The sequence below is a fragment of the Paramisgurnus dabryanus genome, chromosome 19, assembly GCF_030506205.2.
Source record: "Paramisgurnus dabryanus chromosome 19, PD_genome_1.1, whole genome shotgun sequence".
Classification (NCBI taxonomy): domain Eukaryota; kingdom Metazoa; phylum Chordata; class Actinopteri; order Cypriniformes; family Cobitidae; genus Paramisgurnus; species Paramisgurnus dabryanus.
In genome coordinates, this window is record NC_133355.1 from 26,542,056 (window position 1) to 26,560,324 (window position 18,269).

Below are 18,269 nucleotides of genomic sequence, written 5' to 3' on the forward strand. Positions count from 1 at the left end.
GCCAAAATATTATGTGTAGCTATCAAGTAGCTGATATTGCCATTACTTCGAGTTGACTCCCAAGTCGCTTTCATTCCAAAATGGCGGATTCGTGGGGCTGCTGCTGTTGCAATGGAACGTTCTATTGAATTTCCTCTCTTGTACTTCTATACTCTTTGCTATAATAGATAGATATCCACACATTCATCCATTCATGATCCTTCATTTAGCCATCTTTGTATTGTGCATTAAAGCATATAGATTTTTTTTAAAGGACTTCACAGACAAAAATGATAATTGTGAGTTATTTCCCATGATATTGTATGAACAGTTATAAGTTTGATGAATGATATTTACATTGATGTCATTTCATTATCATTGTATACTAAGGTGACCAGATTTTTTAAATGAAAGCCGGGGACATTTCCTAGTTCAATGGTCAAATATGATTAAAATCTAATTTGTTATCTATGAATTTAAAATGGGGACAAAACCTTTTTTTGAATGTTTTTGTCTTTTTAATGTTGTGGGTTCACTGCAAAAAAAAAAAGACTTTCTTACTTAGTATTTTTGTCTTGTTTTCAGTACAAATATAAAAAATTCTTAAATTAAAATGCAAAATCTTCGCTCAAAAAATTTAGCTTTAAGACAAAAAATATCAAATTTAAGTGAATTTGTGTTTAAAAACAATAAAAAAAATTATTCCATTGGCAGATTTTTTGCTTAAGTGTTGGCAGATATTTTTTGCTTGTTTTAAGCATGAATGTAATATTTTTTCATCTAAAAACTAGACTTGTTTTCCAATGTCATTAAGCTCATTAAGAAAATGCATCATGATTTAAGAAACTTTTTATATTTTACTGAATATTAAATAAAAAGTAATTTTTTCAGTGTTTCTAATTAAATTAATTGAACAATTTGTGTAGCTTAAATCTATTTTTTCCATCTTATATACAATGCACATAATCACATACCTCATCAAATTTTAAGTGCTACAAAAGTGTTACTTCAGCTGACAAATGCTCAGAATCATGCTGTGCCATCGGTTAACTGCATTGGTTTATTACTTTACTTTAACATGAGTAGCTAGGCACATTTCTCAATACTTAGGTCCCTTTTGCAAAACTCTTCGCACAGTTCTCCTAACAACTTTCAGCTTGGCAAAGCAGTTCATTTCACATTCAAAATGCACTACAATACCAAAACACTTTATTCAGGTCTCAAATCTTCCAGAACACTAGCAAAGGTTGACAGCTGACAAACACACTAACAACATGTAGCATTATACAATGTTTTCTAGGTTTATAATTTACTGCAATATCTGTTAATGGAATAAATCAGACATGATGCAGAATTCGTCAATATTTTATGTTGTTTATTTTTTGCACTGAGTAATTCCAAAATGCAACAATTTGCATACACACCATCCACTGATAGAGATACAATAGTAATGCTAATCTACTCCAATTGTTTTTATAGCATTTAATTTTAAGATTTAAAATATATTTCATTAAAATATTACTGTAGAAATGTAGCAAATTGCTGTCTTATTCAGTTTTGTTTTATGTTATTGTTTTGAACATAAGTTTAACAGTTTTAAAAACAGTATGTAAGCATGTGCAAATTGGCCTGTATGTATAAAGAGTTTTGGCAGTTGTTGAGAAAAGAATTCATGAAATTTGAGAGATGTAGTCAATGAATGCATTTTAAACGAATGCACGCCAAATACGCTTTCTCTCATTCACTATCGATTACATGTTAATGCGAACTCGTGAAATATTTTTAGTACATTTAGGTGTCCTTTAATATCTGGTTTAAATACCCTGCAAGTTGTTTTAGATAAAAGCATCTACCAAATGCTTTCTGAACTTAATGCTTGTTTCACTACAGTGGTTGATAGGAGGTCCACATCAAAATGTGTTTACTTGGATTTAGCACTGTACTATTATGACCGAACCATTTGCGATGCAACACAAACATGTGTAAAATAAAAACACAAAAGCACAACTATATCTCAAACCCAGTTTATTCAGAATGTTAAATTCGTTAAATATGCATTGCATTAAAGACCTCAAATGCAGCATCTGTATGAAGGCAATCTTATAAAATGCTTGCTGCATGTCTGGCTCTCTTGTACTCTCTGGTGTTATTGTGCAGTTCAGATGTTGGGAATGTGGATGGTTTAACGTGATGTTTTTACGCCTCGAGCTCGAAATCAAAATACTGGGGATCGAAGTAATGAATTCTTACATAACCATCCTCTCCTCCACTGCTGTAACTGTGGATAAAGAAAGAGAGGAATAACGGTTTACAATATTTATCAATTGATAGTGTCATTGAAAAAGCAAACCTAGTTTAATCACTCTTTTTTAGATGATAAAGACGGCTCTTTAAAATGAAAAAAAAAAAACAAGAAACATAACTGTGGGTTGCATTTAAGGTACTTACCTTTTCCCATCTGGGTGGAACGCCACACAGTTGATGGGGCCGAAATGTCCCTTCACACGCCCAAACTCTTCTTCATAAGCCGCGTGGAAAAACCTAAAAACGTTTAGGAGAACATCAGCCATGCATCACGATCACAATACTGACAAGTCATATAAAACATCAACCTGCTATTTTTATACACCATTCACCAGGTTTGCTTTTTAAATTTCCAAATATTTTTCATGATCATGGGCACACTGATGACATCACTTGACAGCTTTAAATGTGCGCATTTAAAGCCCCCCAAAAACAAGAGTCACAAACATACTACAATAAACTGTTTCCTGACAGACAGAGCTGATAGTGTCCCATTAAAAAACAGCTAGAAGCTTTAAGAAAATACATATGACAGTGTCTTACAGTAAGTTCATTGAGCACAGACAATACAAAAACACTAACCTGGCTTCAAATTTACCAATCCTTGTAGAGGTGGTTGTGACTTCCATGGCCTCCTGACCACCTCCCATAACCACCTGGGCAAACAGTTAACATATTAACTTAAAGGCCTTTATAAATGTTTATCATCTAAACAGCCAACTAGTGTTGGGCAATATGCACCATAGTGAGCCCGTGAGATCGCCGATACACGATGGTATTGAGGGGGCAGGGCAAAAGTTTAGTCTTTTTTTACTCATTTATGACTCAGAACGACGCGAAAACATGCAGCGCTACAAGTTTCATTTATCATTTCAAACCAAGACATCCAGAGTATGAGAAAGACACGATGGCAGGGATTGGCATTTGTCTGCTAAATGCACAAGCACGAAGAATGAGAGACTTTAGCTCTTCATCTCATGTCATAGATGAGAAGAGAAACGTCAAAGAGCTTTAGCCAAGACTCATTTATGTGGTCGAATATAAATGCAAATTGTTAGATACTATGAAATAAATATAGTAAAAAAGGACATTCTGAAAATGTAACTTGTGCAAGGGTGAGACAATTGGCAAAATAATTAGGAAAACGAAAAATAAATAAAAAATTGTTCGGTATCCGGCTGAGTTTTTCATTTTATTTGTCTAAGGCAAGAATTTTTCTTTCTGTGCATCCCTACTACAGCCAGAAAAACGTAACACAAGTAGATGAAATAGACAAAAACACGACAAAAACTTATGGGCCGTTTACACGACAATGTTACAAGTTTTTATGCAGTTGCTGATGGTGGCGTTTTGGCCTCCTGAAACTTTAGACGATGGGTGGCTGGGTGGGTTAATGACATGCCATGTATACGTCCAGGGGCATTATTTACTTAAAAAATACTGATACGTAAATGTGTCACTTTATTCTATAAAATCGTTTGCATATACATTTACAGTATTTTTTAATAATAAATAATCATTCATGATTTAGTATCTCAAACTTGTAAAATGACAGGTGGGGCAACTTACAAATCAGCAGTAAAAACATCCAAATTAGAATATATAAATATAGGAAAAATAAACCTCTTAAATATGCATTACATCTATTTAAAAAAAAAAAATTACTTCGTTTTTAAAGCTTGCTTTGTCATTGACCCATGTTTCAAAGTGGACGTTTTTGATAATGAGGCCTTGTCACCTTCTTGTAAACTAGGGGTCAGCCGATTATCGACCTGACCGATTGTCAACGTCGATATAAAGCATTTTTCCAAGTATCGACATCTGTCATTTTATAAGCCGATTTACCAATAAAGTAATGTACTTTTGAAATGCGTTATTTAGCTCAAGGATTTAGTGATAGCCATCAGAACTACAGCGGATTTAGTCGTTGTCGCGAATCTGTGTAAACGCAGATCTTTTCTGACCATGTTGTCGCATACACACAAAATTTTTCATAAACACAAACATTGTGGTGTGCATACATAGCCTTAGACACATACATGATCCATAATGGGTGAAATAGCTGCAGAATTAACAGGTCGCTCCGTCTTGAAGGTTTTGATGTGGTCAAGCGTTGTGGAGTCAAACAGCTAAAAAACAACAACAAAAAACGAATGTAAGTCAATCTAACGTAGGATCATTAAAGGAATAGTTTTAAAGCCATACACACCTTAGCAGTACAGTCTTTGGAGGCAGTGATGACAGTCGTGAGATCCACACATGACTGGATGTCATTGATCTGTTTGGTGTGTTCCTTTGCTTTCTTCAGAATCTCCCCTGACTGAAGTAAACACACACACAGAACCTTAGCAAACCAATTCCTTCGCGTCACCAAATGTTAAGAGTACGGCTCACAAACCTTAGCGCTAAACTGGTTGATTTCTCCACTTTCATGGCCGGCAATCACATACTCTCCCAGCGGACCCCATACTGCACTGGTGATCTTGGAGTCATTGCAGGGTACGGACACGTATGGGCTGTTATCCTCTGTGAGTAAAAATCATATAGGATAAGACTTTAGACTAAAAGCCTGTATTTTTTTCTTTACGAGAGGTCACACAACCAACCGATTTGTTGGGGGTCTCTCAGGTCAAAGAAGTTGAGATAGCACTGGTAGCCCATCTGTTTGTCTGTTGAAAACATGATGATGTTTCCACTGAAGTCAAAGCCGCACGTCCTGACCGCTGAGCTGGTTTCCAACAGCGCTAGCTGCTTACCTGTGGGAACATCATTACACATATGAAAAATGAGATGACTTCCATTTAATATTTTATGAATTATTTTTTCAGTATAAAATTTATTTACAACTGTATGATACTATAAAGAAATTGTGCTAATATTTAATCAATAATAAAGTTTAAGTGGTTTTAAATAGATTTTCAAACTATATATTTTGCATGTGTATAATCTTGTATGCCAACCTGTCTCACAGTCCCATAGTCTGCAGCTGTTATCAGCAGATCCGGTCAATACGTTCTTAGTGTCCCCTTTGATAACACGTTAAGCGATAAACTTTTCAACAGCAAGCAAATAATTAAGTCACATTTTTTTAAAAAGTCATCTAAAGCTTTTCTAAATACTTGAAACAGAGTGCATTGCTTTGTCCAACAGTACTTTTTAAGAAAGGATACAGTCAACATCCACACACCAAACGGCACCTGTGTGACCATTGTAAGTGCCCAGTCTTTCTCCATTGACAGAGTACCAAACATTGGCAACCTACAATGCAAATATATACATGTAAAAACATACGAGAGAAATAATTAACTGTAATAATTGTTACGGTAGTTCATATTCCTTACTGTATCCTTGGCTACTGAGAACAGTAGGTCACCCTCTCTGTTGTATTTGATCTGAGTGATGGACCTCTCGTGGCCCTGTAGAAGAATGGGTTTCTAAAGGAAGAAGATACAGTATATATGACATCATCACAAAAGACATCAATTGGGTCGTTTTTCGTAGACAGGGCAGACATGGATGAATATCAATGAATCAGCATTTAAATATCTGCATACAGTTAATAAAAAGACACATACAAACGATTTACATTCATTTTTGTGGCGTTCCTGTATTTGCACCACAACATATTAATATTACACAGATGGTGTCAGTAAACCAATGATTATGCACTATGACAGGCGTGGATCTATTATTTAATGATGCATTTGATTCTATATATTATCTTAGTTTTCTGTTATTCGTGTCTTTTAAAAGTTTAATGTATGGGTCAGATACAATCTAACGGGGCCTTTCTTAACGTTTAGCATTTCTTAGCTAACATACGGGTTTGTAATATACCGGTGAATAAACTCCTAACGTATTTGCATGTAAGCACTTTAACAATACACGCACATATACACTTACCATAATCTCTGTGTTTATATAGCCAGATTATCACAGAAAATATGTTATAATCCTCTGTAGAAACTGTAATACGCGGTACGCGTGCTGAAAAGCGCCCGGTTACGAACGGAAAAGAAACCTTTCACTTCCTGTACGGCCAAAAACTGATCCGACAGAAAACAAGAAACTATTCAAACGTTCCGGCTCACACAATGAGTATGTAAGTAATATTTTAACTTTGGTTTATTTTATTTCTATTATTATGTGATATTACTCTTATGTTATGTAGAATTTGCTTTTATTGTTATTAGTATTTTGGACTACGCTAAGACAAAAAAAAAACTTAAAGGCAAAGGAGGTGTATAATACTTAAATATTTTAGTTACATTTTCCAAGCATCTGTGCTTTATCAGAGTGTTTGTCTTGGGAAATTTTTTTACTTTTCTTTACTAAAAATGTTCACTACATTCTAAAGCATAGAATCATACTATGTATTCATTATATATTGCATATTAAAATTGATTTAATGCCTAATTACATAAAAATTGTGTGTTTTTACTTGAGTAAAAGTACGAATTTTTTTTTACTTAAGTAAAAGTATAAAAAGTTACTAGAAGTTTAATGTACTTAAATATTAAATAAAAACCAAAAACGTGACATTATGAAATGTAGTGGAGTAAAAATTATGATAATATGTTTTGGAATGTATGTTTTCCAAAGAAAAACACTAATAAAATACGAATAATTAAAAATGTACTTTTATGTAGAAAGTAAAAATACTTAAGTACTATACAACTCTGCTTAAAGGCATAGTCCACTTTAAAATTAAAATTCTGTCATCATTTACTCATCCTCATGTTGTTCTAAACCTGTATGAAGTAATTTTTTTCTGAAGATAGTTTGAGAAATGATGGTAAACACACAGGAGATAGTGACCATTGACTTCCATAATAGGAAAAAATATTTTGGAAGTATTGTGATAATAATGAAGAAAATATTTTGATAAATGATGGTAAGCACACAGTTGACGGTACCCATTAAATTCCATAATATATATATACTAGTCAACATTTGAAGTGGATCAAAAACTTTCATCCGAGTTGTCCTAAGACGAGAACGGATATTGGGTATTGGTTTTAAGGCAACCTTTAGGAAAGGTTTTGATCCACTTCAAATGTTGACTAGTATATATGTATATATATATATATATATATATATATATATATATATATATATATATATATATATATATATATATATATATATATATATATATATATATATATAGGGTTGGGCAAAAATAAATCAAAATGTATTAAAAAAATACCTTAGTTTTAAGTGTATCAAAATAAACTACTATATTTTTGTATTTTGAAAATGTTTTAACAAGGCAGCATGGCATTTTTTTGCAAGCCCTCCATCATTTGGAATATTTGATCTTGCTTCCCCATTACAATGACTCTGATTGAGTCATCTAAAAATCTGACATATGCAACTTACGAAGGGCCTACTTTACAAAGGCAAGTTAACACTGACAAAACTAGTTTCTAACTAATTAATAATTTGATTGTTATGATAAATATATTAATATACTGTGTGTCAGGCAGTCATTGATGCAATGGTATGAAAACCAAAATACGATACGAATACAAAAAAACGATCCTACTAAACATCTACTTCAACTAGGGGTGCAATCTATTTTTTATTTATCAAATCATTGGACACCTATTTAGCAGTTGAAAACAAACATTTTACAATATCAGTAATTATTAAATGTTCAATGTTTAGATTTGAAATGTAGCCAGAAATTTTATATGCACAGCAAAATCACCAGTGTTAAATGCACACTGCTGGTGTTTATATGAGTACCATCAGATATAAAATATATAAATCATAATTTGATGGCATATTATGTACACTTTGTTTTAACTTAAAGGGTCATTTTATGAGACTTTTTTAAGATGTAAAATAAATCCTCAGTATCGCCAGTGTTTATGTGAAGTTTTACTTCAAAATACCCCATAGATATTTTATTATAGCATGTTAACATTGCCACTTTATAGTTGTGAGCAAAGATGTGCCATTTTTAGATGTGTCCCTTTAGATGCAAATGAGCTGATGAAATGCCAACACTGATCATCATATTGGTGGCTGGTTGAAATTGAAACTCAATAGGCTTTATGCCCAGCTGCACTACTTCCTGAACTTCAGCCAGCTCCTTGTTTCCTGTCTGCGTTATTGGACAAACTGATTAATCCAGGTGTGCCTGATTATTGTTGTTGTGACTACTGAGGTCAGGCACACCTGGATTAATCAGTTTGTCCAATAATGGCAGACAGGAAACAAGGAGCTGGCTGAAGTTCAGGAAGTAGTGCAGCTGGGCATAAAGCCTATTGTGCTGTCATTTATTTTCTCTCTCAAATGGCAGTGCCGTGGTTGGATAGTGCAGATTAAGGGGCGGTATATTTATAATAAGATCCCCTTTTAATATCACATAGGGAGCATTTTTTCACATGCTTGCAGAGAATGGTTTACTAACACTAAGTTTCTAGGTTGATAGAAGCACTGGAGACCCAATTATAGCACTTAAACATAGAAAAGTCAGATTTTCATGATATGTTCTCTTAAATAAGTCACTTTACTTTTTCTATAAAACCCCTAAATATTCTCACCACACCACAACATTCACATTCAACACAAAACACTTAATTCTCTTAATATTTTAATGGGCAAATAATAAATGTATACAGTGTGTGTGGATTAAAGAAAATCAACAAAAATCTTTGGTACCTTTTTATATAATGGGAGTGTCATTTTAGTGATATAGATACCTGTGGACAAAAACTTCTAAATCAAACACAGCAACTCTAAATCTGTGCAGAAATATTAAATCTAATGTAAGTATGGGTTTACATGGGTCATGGACATGAATGTCACTTATGACGAACACAACATTCCACATCAAAACTTTTGTACTCCGTTCAATACGGCACTAACAGGGTAAATGACAAAGTATGTTGTCAATGCACTGAAAAAAAGAGACATTTACAGACATCACTGAACTATAAGTCACTTTGTGGGAATACGTACATTCATTTCTCAGCATGTCAGTGCTGTATTCACATGTTGAATAGAGATGACAATTCACGCAAAAATTGCATAGTGTTCTCAAATCTAACAGGGTTGTAGATGCATTAGCCATTATTTTTAACAGTTTGACCGTCGGACAGCTAATTCCCCACTTATGCAAACTAAAGTCATGCGATAACTATCTTTTTAAATAACCAAAACATATATCATCGTAATGGTCCGCACTGATATTACAAACTGAATCAAGTTGTGTGTGGTCATCGTGTCATACAAGTGCACATTCTTGATTAGCTGTTAATGGAATTGGTATCTGCAATACTGGTTATATTAACTGATAAAATACAAAGTTTACGCGATGTTCAAACATCACTATGCTAGAACACACATACAGTATGTGACAATTTCTAAGTGTTGTGCAAAAGCATAAAGAAATCTGGGTTCAGCCTGCAAGAACCCTAAACTTCATAACATGAGCTTAACTATAAGTCAATAAAAACCTCTGAGCATTGAAGATGAAAAAATAAATCATACATTCATCATTTGGTGCAAATTATGATATGCAAGATTTACCTAAAGAAAACGAAAGGATGGTTGGAAAGAGTATATGCATGTTTTACTTAATACAGGTTAAGGTGAGTTTATCTTTCATTACAATTAAGCCATCTGCAGTGCAAAAAATTACTTTCTTAGTCTTGTTTTTAGTACAAATATCTAAAATTTTTAAATTAAGATGCATTTTCTTGATAAGCAAAATGACCCAAGAAAATAAGTCTATTTATTAGACAAAAAAATATTGTAATTTGAGTGAATTTGTGTTTAAAACAATCAAAAAAGAAAATGTTTCTTGATTTTTTTGTTGAATTAAGCGTTTAAGAATTTTTTTTACTGTTTTAGGCACAAATTCACTTAAATTATTTATGTTTTTCTTATTTTCTTAGGTCATTTTGCTCATCAAAGATGTTTGTACTAAAAACAAGACTAAGAAAGTTATTTTTGCAGATTATGTCCAAACTGAATAAAGGCGGCTAACAATCCCACCTAAAAGTTTAGTTGACAAATACGACGCATTCCAACACAGTAGCAACATTACATGGCCCTTATAGAACAAATCAGGAATGTTCAAGAATCTTTGTTGGAATGGAGTGGGGAAAAAAGCAAGCCACATAAAATCAAAGAGAGTAAAAACGCAGCATAGGAATCATTTCGAAGGCACAATCTTCCCTAACACAACGAAAACCCTCAGGAACAGACAAGTTTACCATTTAAGAGTGGGAGAAGATGCAGACAACAGACTGCCAGTGGAGGGTGGTCTGGTATAGGTTTATAGGAAGGATTGTGTGTGTCCTGGTCACCCAAAGAGAGCAAGACTCAATCCTGCGCTGAGCAAACCTCTTTGTGAGTTTCGGCTTCTAGATCTGGAGCACAGTGGCACGCCTGGCTACATGCGGTTTGTGGAGTCTCTGGGCTGCTCTGATGGACAGGGCTGCCCTCCTTTGAGTCTATAGCCTCTTGTTGCGATCCCGCCTCGCTCTCTACGGCTGCTGCCCCTTCTGGGACAACCTGAACCTTCTTACTCAGCTCATTGCGCTCGGTTTGCAATGCACGACAGAGCTTTTCCAACCGCTGAACCTTTACCTGCAAGCCGTCAAACTCCTTATCTCGTAGTGTTTTCTACAGCGGACACAAGGAGAAATTATATAAGTCAGCTTTAACCAATAATAAAGATAATGTCATTGTTGGAAGCAAAATTGAACCACAGTTAAGCTGAAGATGATCTAAATACAACAATCACCTCCTCTGCCATCTCCAGCAGGGCTTTGTTACTACTCTCCCATCGTGATCTGTACATGGTCGTTTCCTTCTCCAACTTCTTAATCTTCTTTGTCATCTAAAACCCCCCAAAAAACAAGGATTAAAAACAACCACTTACAAATACAATTCAGAGTGAATATTTAAGACTTTGTTAAACGCAGTTTACAGTAATTTACCTTTTCCATCTCTTGCTTAAATGTTGTGAACACCTCATTGCTTTTGGAAAGCGTGTTTTGAAACTCTTCAAATTTTTCTGTATATAAAGACAACTGGAAAGAAGAAAAAAGACAGTTGAGATTTACTTCAAGTAAAACCTCCCTTAGATCGAAACTAGGAATTTATAGACAGATTTCAAACCTTCCATATTTGTCTAAAATACTAAAACAAGTCTGAGCAATTATCCTCTCTTACAAAAACAACGTTTAAAAAAGTTTCAATCATCTACACGATCTTAGTGCTGCATTCGACACTGGAAGCCATGCCATACTCGTCGATTGATTACAGAATTGTACTGGCATGCAGGGACAGGCATTACAGTGGTTGTGATTATACCTGTCAGACTGTTACCATTTTGTTTCATCGAAATGGGCAACCATCAAATCTAACGTCACAAAATTACGGAATACCACAAGGACCTGTTTTAGGGCCTTTGCTATTCTCAATATACATGCTGCTCCTTGGCCATATTATTTGAAATCATTAAATATAACAAAAATATTAGTGTCTATTGTTATGCAGACGATACGCAGTTATATATTTAATCAAGATCGGATGAAATCTGTAAATTAAATGTTAAAGACACAAAACACTGGATGACCAGTAATTTCTTTCTTTTAAATTCAGACAAGACAAAAATACTACTTCGGATTGAAGTCCTGTAAGAAGAATATAAACCTACAAATAGACGGATGTACCGTCACCTTAAACCAACAGTTAAAAACGTGGGTATTATACTAGACAGCAATCTGTCCTTTGAAAATCACATCTCATACATCACAAAAACCACCTTTTTTCCATCTTAGAAACAAGCTGCAGAACATATCTGTCTCTGAAGCAAAGAAGCTTGTTCAAGCATTTATGACATCTAGACTAGATTATTGTAATGCACTTTTAGGTGTCTGCCCCGCATCCTCACTAAACAAACTGCAAGTAGTCCAATATGTAGCCAGCTGCTAGAGTTCTTACCAGGGGCCTCATTTATAAAAGTATGCTTAGAATCCCTATTAAAATTTGAACGTATGCCAGAAACCTGAGAATTGCATACGCAAACCAAAACTGAGATTTGCACAACTCTGGTACGCACACCTGCATGCAATTTTCACTTTATAAATCACTTGCAAGTGTGCGTACGTGTATCAGCCTCATTTCACACCCTTTACACGCCCATTTTAAACCATAAACAGTCAATGCAAATCACCTCCCATATGCTGATCCGCATTATAATGAAACTGGCGTCCATTTGTTTGTTCGTCTTCCCACAAGGACATCAGATGAGCTAACCCAAAAGGAAGATGACACTGGCCCATAGAAGAACTTCAAACGACGCCTTTCTGAACTCTGATTTTTTTGTTTGTTTGAAGTTTTGTGTTTCTTAAAATTTTAATTAGTCTGTGTTTCATGCATGTTGGGCTTATGTATATTCTATATGTGCCTTCTGTAAAGTTGCTTTGCAACAGTGTAAACTGCAAAAAAAAGAGCTATAGATATAAAGTTGAATTGAATTAAATTCCTCACCTGTTGTTTCAGATGGACCTCTTGCTGTTTCATAAGCTCATACATCCTCTGAGACTCAGCGGTCTCTTTCAGGAGCTGGAAAAGAAAAAAGAGAGACCATAAGAACCTTAAATAGCCACTGAAAGAGCTTTACAGAGTAAATCACCAAAAAAACATCCAAGAATGACATCAAATTAATGAGCAAAACGTACAAACTCTTTCTCTTTCTGATGGCGGTCCTCTGAGTCTTTGAGCAAAGTCTGCGCCTGATGAAGCTTTGCATCCACCAGCTGCTGTTGCAGGTCTTTGTGCTTAAACACCTTGTCAATATGCTAGGAAAGAAATAAACAAAGGGTTTAAATCCAGCATCAACACTCCTTATTGGTTCTCACCTTCTCCAAACTCTCACCTCCTCTCTAAGCTCATACTGTTCGATGAGCTTCTTCAGCTTGTCCGCCAGCTCCATGTTCTCTTGCCTCAGGTTTGCATTTCGCTCGTTGTGCTGCTCCATCTGTGCCTGGATGTCATTCAGTGTCACCTGAAAGTGTGCTGTCACTTCTTTCCTTTTCTCTTCCTCCAGTCGGGCACGTTGCACACCGTCCTCCTGCCAGGCAGAACAAACACGAGTAACTCTTATGAGTTTTTAATGAACTTTAAAGGCCTTCTCAAACTATTATACATTAGTCTGGCAGCACAGGATAAACTCCTTAAGAGCTTATATATCTTGTTGTTTGCGTTGCGGGGTAAAATATTGCACCTTAAGTGTGCGGTTGTGTCTCTGAAGCTCTCGGCAGAGGCTCTCCAGCTTGCTGCGGGCCAGGATGGCCTTGCTGTGTTCATTTCGTAAGTGATCCTTCTCCTGAATGAGCTGCGTCTGCTTCTTTTGAAGGGCCTTCATCTGTTTCTGAGCGTTGCGATGCTCCTCTAACTGAAGGAAATTAAACAAAAGCAAAACAACTATTTATTTTTAGATAAGTTTAGAACAGATATCATTGTTTCAAAAACCCAGTAGCTAGAAAAAAAATAATAGGGCTTTTTACACCTCATCACTTCATGCGTTTTCTCTGATCGAATAGCTATCTGATCGTAAAAAGACTTTTTTAATCCAATTGCTTCAACCACTTCAGGAGGTGGTCTGGGACGCATTTCAGCTGAAACAAGACAAGTGCAAATACATCTGGTTGATGAAGCCACATGTCCGCATGGTACTCAGAAGAGAGCCATAAAAACAAAGACGACATGCTTGAACCAATGAAATAGTCCAATGACAAACTTGATTATATTAAACAAAGAAATAAAACCCACAGAAGCTATAAAATATGCTGCCGCTGTCAACTTTTTTTTCAAAAACGCTGGCAGGGAAAGAGTTAAAGATGCACCAATCGATTGGCTATGAAGGGAAATCGGATGTTGTTGCAATATAAAATCGTGACCGGACATTTTTTGTTTCATTTTGGCCAATGTGTGTTATAGACACAAATCTGTCATCTGATTGTGACTTGAGAAATGTCTCGATAGCATTCTCTCTTCAACCCATCTCAGGTTAAAGGTCATGTTTAGTTAGTGTGTAATGTTCCTGTAAGAGCATAAATAATACCTGTAAAATGATAAAGCTCAAATTTCACTGCCAGGCGATATATTTTCTTCAACAAAAGTCCCCTTTTAAAGCCTACAGTGAACAGCCGGTTTGGACTACAGTCCTCTATTTCCTGCTTTAATGACGTCAGTAAAACAGTTTGTTGACTAAACTCCGCCCACATGAATACGTCAGTCGCCAGCTTTGGCTCAAACGGCTCTGCTAAGCTAAGCTGCTGTCGAATCACAACACACTAAACAAACTACACAATCAGAACTCGTAACGGATTTCTTAAGCAGGGACTTCAAAGAACAAGGAAGACATCAGCCTGTTTTTAGGACAGTGAAAACAGAGGTATACAGTTAAGTAAATTGTGTGAAAAATACACCGTTTTTTACACATGAAACATGAACACATGTTATATTGACCTCCATAAAAACACAGAAAGAATGGGACCTTTAATGACTGATAAAGCACTGTTTATACTCCTCCATTCATTCTTGTCTGTTCCATAAAGAACAAATCATAAATCTGTATCATTATTAGTTTACATATTTATAATCGTGGGTGAATTACATGGTTAATGGAATCATGATCTAAGGGACACTTTATAATGTTCAATACAACACTGGAAAGCTTAAATGTGGAAATGTGTTTCACAGTTTGCCCAGTTCAATTAATCTACTCGGCTAAAATGGCAACAGTGTCACATTAACCTTTATCACAGAGTATCATCTTATCTCAGTCAGTACACAGACACTGCAGCCAGTACAGGCAAATCGTTCAGCACTAGCTGAAATAATAAAATATATTTTAAAATACATGACACATAATACATGATTTTTTTAACAACATGACAGTGAGAAAATGAGAGAATAAAAAAATTAAGTGAACTATCCCTTTAAAACCTTATCTGATATACGCAAATCTTGACCTTTTTTTTCTCAAAAAGATGTTCATAATATCTTACCAGCTCAGCATATTTCTTGCAGAGACCACCTAGTTTCTCCTCGGGTGTGCTCAGGGTGTTTAGGGTCTGCATGAGGAGAGTTATTTCCTTTCCTACAATACACATCATAACATTTCAGGTTAAGAAATATTAAATAAGCATTGCATAAAATACATAACAAATTTTTCCCTCATGATCGGAAAAGTGAAATTTTGCCTTATATGAAATAAAAGTGAATCAAGTATTACTGTACTAAATTTTTTAAATGGGTATCTGATGCACTGGCACAAAGAAGGCTTATCAATTAATTAGGTTTATTATTTATTAAATCTGATTAAAACTATGCTTTTTAAGACTTTAATTGAAGTGTATAGTCTATAAATAGCACCACAGTGACTTACCCAGTCCTTTCACTTTCTTTTTCTCCTGAAGCTTTTTCTGGTCCTTCTCTACACACGCATTGCCATTGAGTTTGGCCTCCTCCTGCTTGCCGTCCTCCCTCTCAGACAGCCCATTAACCTCCACACCGTCAGGCTGACCATTAGTCACCGCTGCGTCCTCACTGCCGCCATCCTCATGACAGTAGGTGTTCAGGATGTCCTCCAGCTGTCGGCTCAGTTCCTCCGCCATATCACAAGAAGCAGAAAGACCTCCAGCTTCCCCCGCTGAGCATGAAACAGAGGAACAGAATTAAATCCAACAGCGGCAGACAGGTTTGACCTTATATGTGAAAACCCAGCTAAAGTAATTTTTTTGTTCCACATAAATCATCCTACATAATCTAAAGCACATTTTGTGAAAATATAAATATTTACTGAGTAAGGTCATGTCAGAGATCAATGTGAAATCAACCTAATTTCAGCATTAGATGATGAGACTCAGACTTTAGCCTGTTAGGTTAAGATCAACATGTTTTTCTCTATAGTGTTATTTTAGAGCATAAAAACATCACAATCAAAAATATGTAGGTGTTAGTTTGCCTGTTATTGACTTACGGCCTTCATCTGTTTGGGTGCTGCCTGTTTGTGTTTCAGATTCCTTGCTGGTGGTCGTCTCAGAAGCTGCTGTGCTCTCCTCAGTATCATCTGCACTGCTGTCAGCCACTGGATCCTCAATGTCCCTCCTCTGCATGCTGATCTGTAGACAAATACACGTTTAGGTAAATGTACTCCCATGCATTTTCAGATCCTGGTCAGATTCAAATTCAGTTCAGAGACATACAAAACATTTTAAATGTTCTTAAATGATCTACCGTCTTTGAGATCAACAAAACAGACCAGAATGTAAACTAACATCGTAACCACAAGCCAATTTTAGCACACATTTATGAAGTCTACGTCAGGTAGCGATTAAAACTTCAGACAGCTTCGTTAACAACTGACAAACACAGGCAACTAATTACTTTTACCAGACTGTTTATAATGTAAATAAATATGAATTCAAAATAAAAAGCATAAATAATAACAGTACATTAGTTGTATCTCGCTCGACCAGTTTAGCAGTCAATGCTAGCCAGACGCGTAGCAAGCGTTTAATAAACGCCTGCCAGCGATGCACAACGGTGTAAATCACATAACAGTCACTCTAAAGGTAATATAATATAACGTAATAGTGTTTGTGTAATACCTGTATCTCAGTTCTGTCCAAGAAAGCACTTTAAATGTTTGTGAGCACTCTCTTCCTTTCCAACTGCTGTTTCCAACTGACACCGGAAACGCCTAGCGAACACTCGCTGATGATTGGTCGAGTCATGGCAAACTTCCGGCGACTTTCTTCCCGGGCAGTGGCTTGGTGGGAAAACACCCGCCAAAGCAAAAGACTTATGTCTTTATCATTGCATGTAATAATTTCTAAACTTTATTCATACGTAATTTGTGTTTAAAACTCTTGATTTTACTTTTGTTTTTTATTATTCATAAAGGAATTAATAAACCTCTAGATATTTTTATAAAACACACTGTAGTACTTCAGTATAATATTAAATTGTATACTACTACACTTAATGTTAATCTATACATTATATAGTATTATGTAGTATTAAAACTGTAGTATGTTTTAATATTTGCTATGTTAAAGTTCAAACACCATAACATACAGGAATTTTACAACAGTTTACTGAAGTAAATAATAAAGTATTATTTTTAAAGGGACACTCCAATTTTTTTTTTAAAAAAAATAGGCTCATTTTCCAGCTTCCTACAGTTAAACGTTTGATTTTTACTGTTTTGGAAACCATTCAGCTGATCTCTGGGTCTAAATAATTTTAATGATTTAAAATTTAATCCCTCACTGGTCAAGAAAGTTGAAAATCCGACTTTTTCCATGTTTAAGTGCTATAATTGGGTACCCGGTGCTTCTATAGACATAGAAAAGGTGAAAAAGATCAACCCAGTAACTTAGTTTTGGTAAACCATTCTATGGAAGCATGTAAAAAATAGGTCTTTGAAAATTGGCTCCCCTTGTGATGTCAGGAAGGGATAATACCGCCCCTTAATCTGCACTATCCAACTACAGCTCTGCCATTTAGTACAGAGATCAGCTCATTTGCATTTAAAAGGACACACTATATTATCTATATGATATTTTGAGCTAGAACTTCACATAGCCTATGTAATCTGGGGATTTCCACTTAAAGGGACACACCACGTTTTTAAAAAATATACTCATTTTCCAGCTTCTGTAGACATTTTATTTTTATCGTTTGGGAATTCATTCAGCCGATCTCCTGGTCTGGCGGTACCACTTTAAGCATAGCTTAGCATAATCCATTGAATCTGATTAGACCATTAGCATCGCGCTCAAAAATAACCAAAGAGTTTCAATATTTTTCCTGTTTAAAACTTGACTCTTCTGTTGTAACTTAGTGTTAACTACAATATTACGCAGCACCTGAAAATAGTCCCCTTTGTTACTCTCATTAGCTGGTGACTATTTTCGTGCACTGTGTAAAATCATTGCGCCTCA

General features: G+C 35.4%; 2 protein-coding genes across 3 annotated transcripts; both read right to left on the reverse strand.

Annotated features, from left to right (window-relative positions):
* Window positions 1-1,987: 1,987 nt before the first annotated feature.
* eif3i (eukaryotic translation initiation factor 3, subunit I) lies at window positions 1,988-6,326 on the reverse strand. Its single transcript, XM_065294528.1, has 11 exons — window positions 6,187-6,326; window positions 5,625-5,717; window positions 5,454-5,541; window positions 5,244-5,309; window positions 4,890-5,039; window positions 4,682-4,809; window positions 4,493-4,603; window positions 4,323-4,412; window positions 2,866-2,939; window positions 2,428-2,520; window positions 1,988-2,257 (listed from the first exon to the last, which is right to left on the reverse strand). The coding sequence occupies exons 1-11, from the start codon at window positions 6,187-6,189 to the stop codon at window positions 2,176-2,178; spliced, it is 978 nt and encodes a 325-aa protein (XP_065150600.1). The 5' UTR covers window positions 6,190-6,326; the 3' UTR covers window positions 1,988-2,175.
* Window positions 6,327-10,194: 3,868 nt separating this feature from the next.
* txlna (taxilin alpha) lies at window positions 10,195-17,026 on the reverse strand. Of its 2 annotated transcripts, none has more exons than XM_065294530.2 (11): window positions 16,932-17,026; window positions 16,301-16,442; window positions 15,707-15,970; window positions 15,327-15,418; window positions 13,538-13,708; window positions 13,190-13,384; window positions 12,993-13,112; window positions 12,802-12,876; window positions 11,244-11,336; window positions 11,048-11,143; window positions 10,195-10,926 (listed from the first exon to the last, which is right to left on the reverse strand). In XM_065294530.2, exons 2-11 carry the CDS (start codon window positions 16,434-16,436, stop codon window positions 10,624-10,626), a joined length of 1,545 nt encoding a protein of 514 aa, XP_065150602.1. In that variant the 5' UTR covers window positions 16,437-16,442; window positions 16,932-17,026; the 3' UTR covers window positions 10,195-10,623. The 2 variants fall into 2 exon arrangements, with proteins under 2 accessions (XP_065150602.1, XP_065150601.1); XM_065294529.1 differs by having other exon boundaries at window positions 16,301-16,437; window positions 16,932-17,023.
* Between the last annotated feature and the right edge of the window lie 1,243 nt (window positions 17,027-18,269).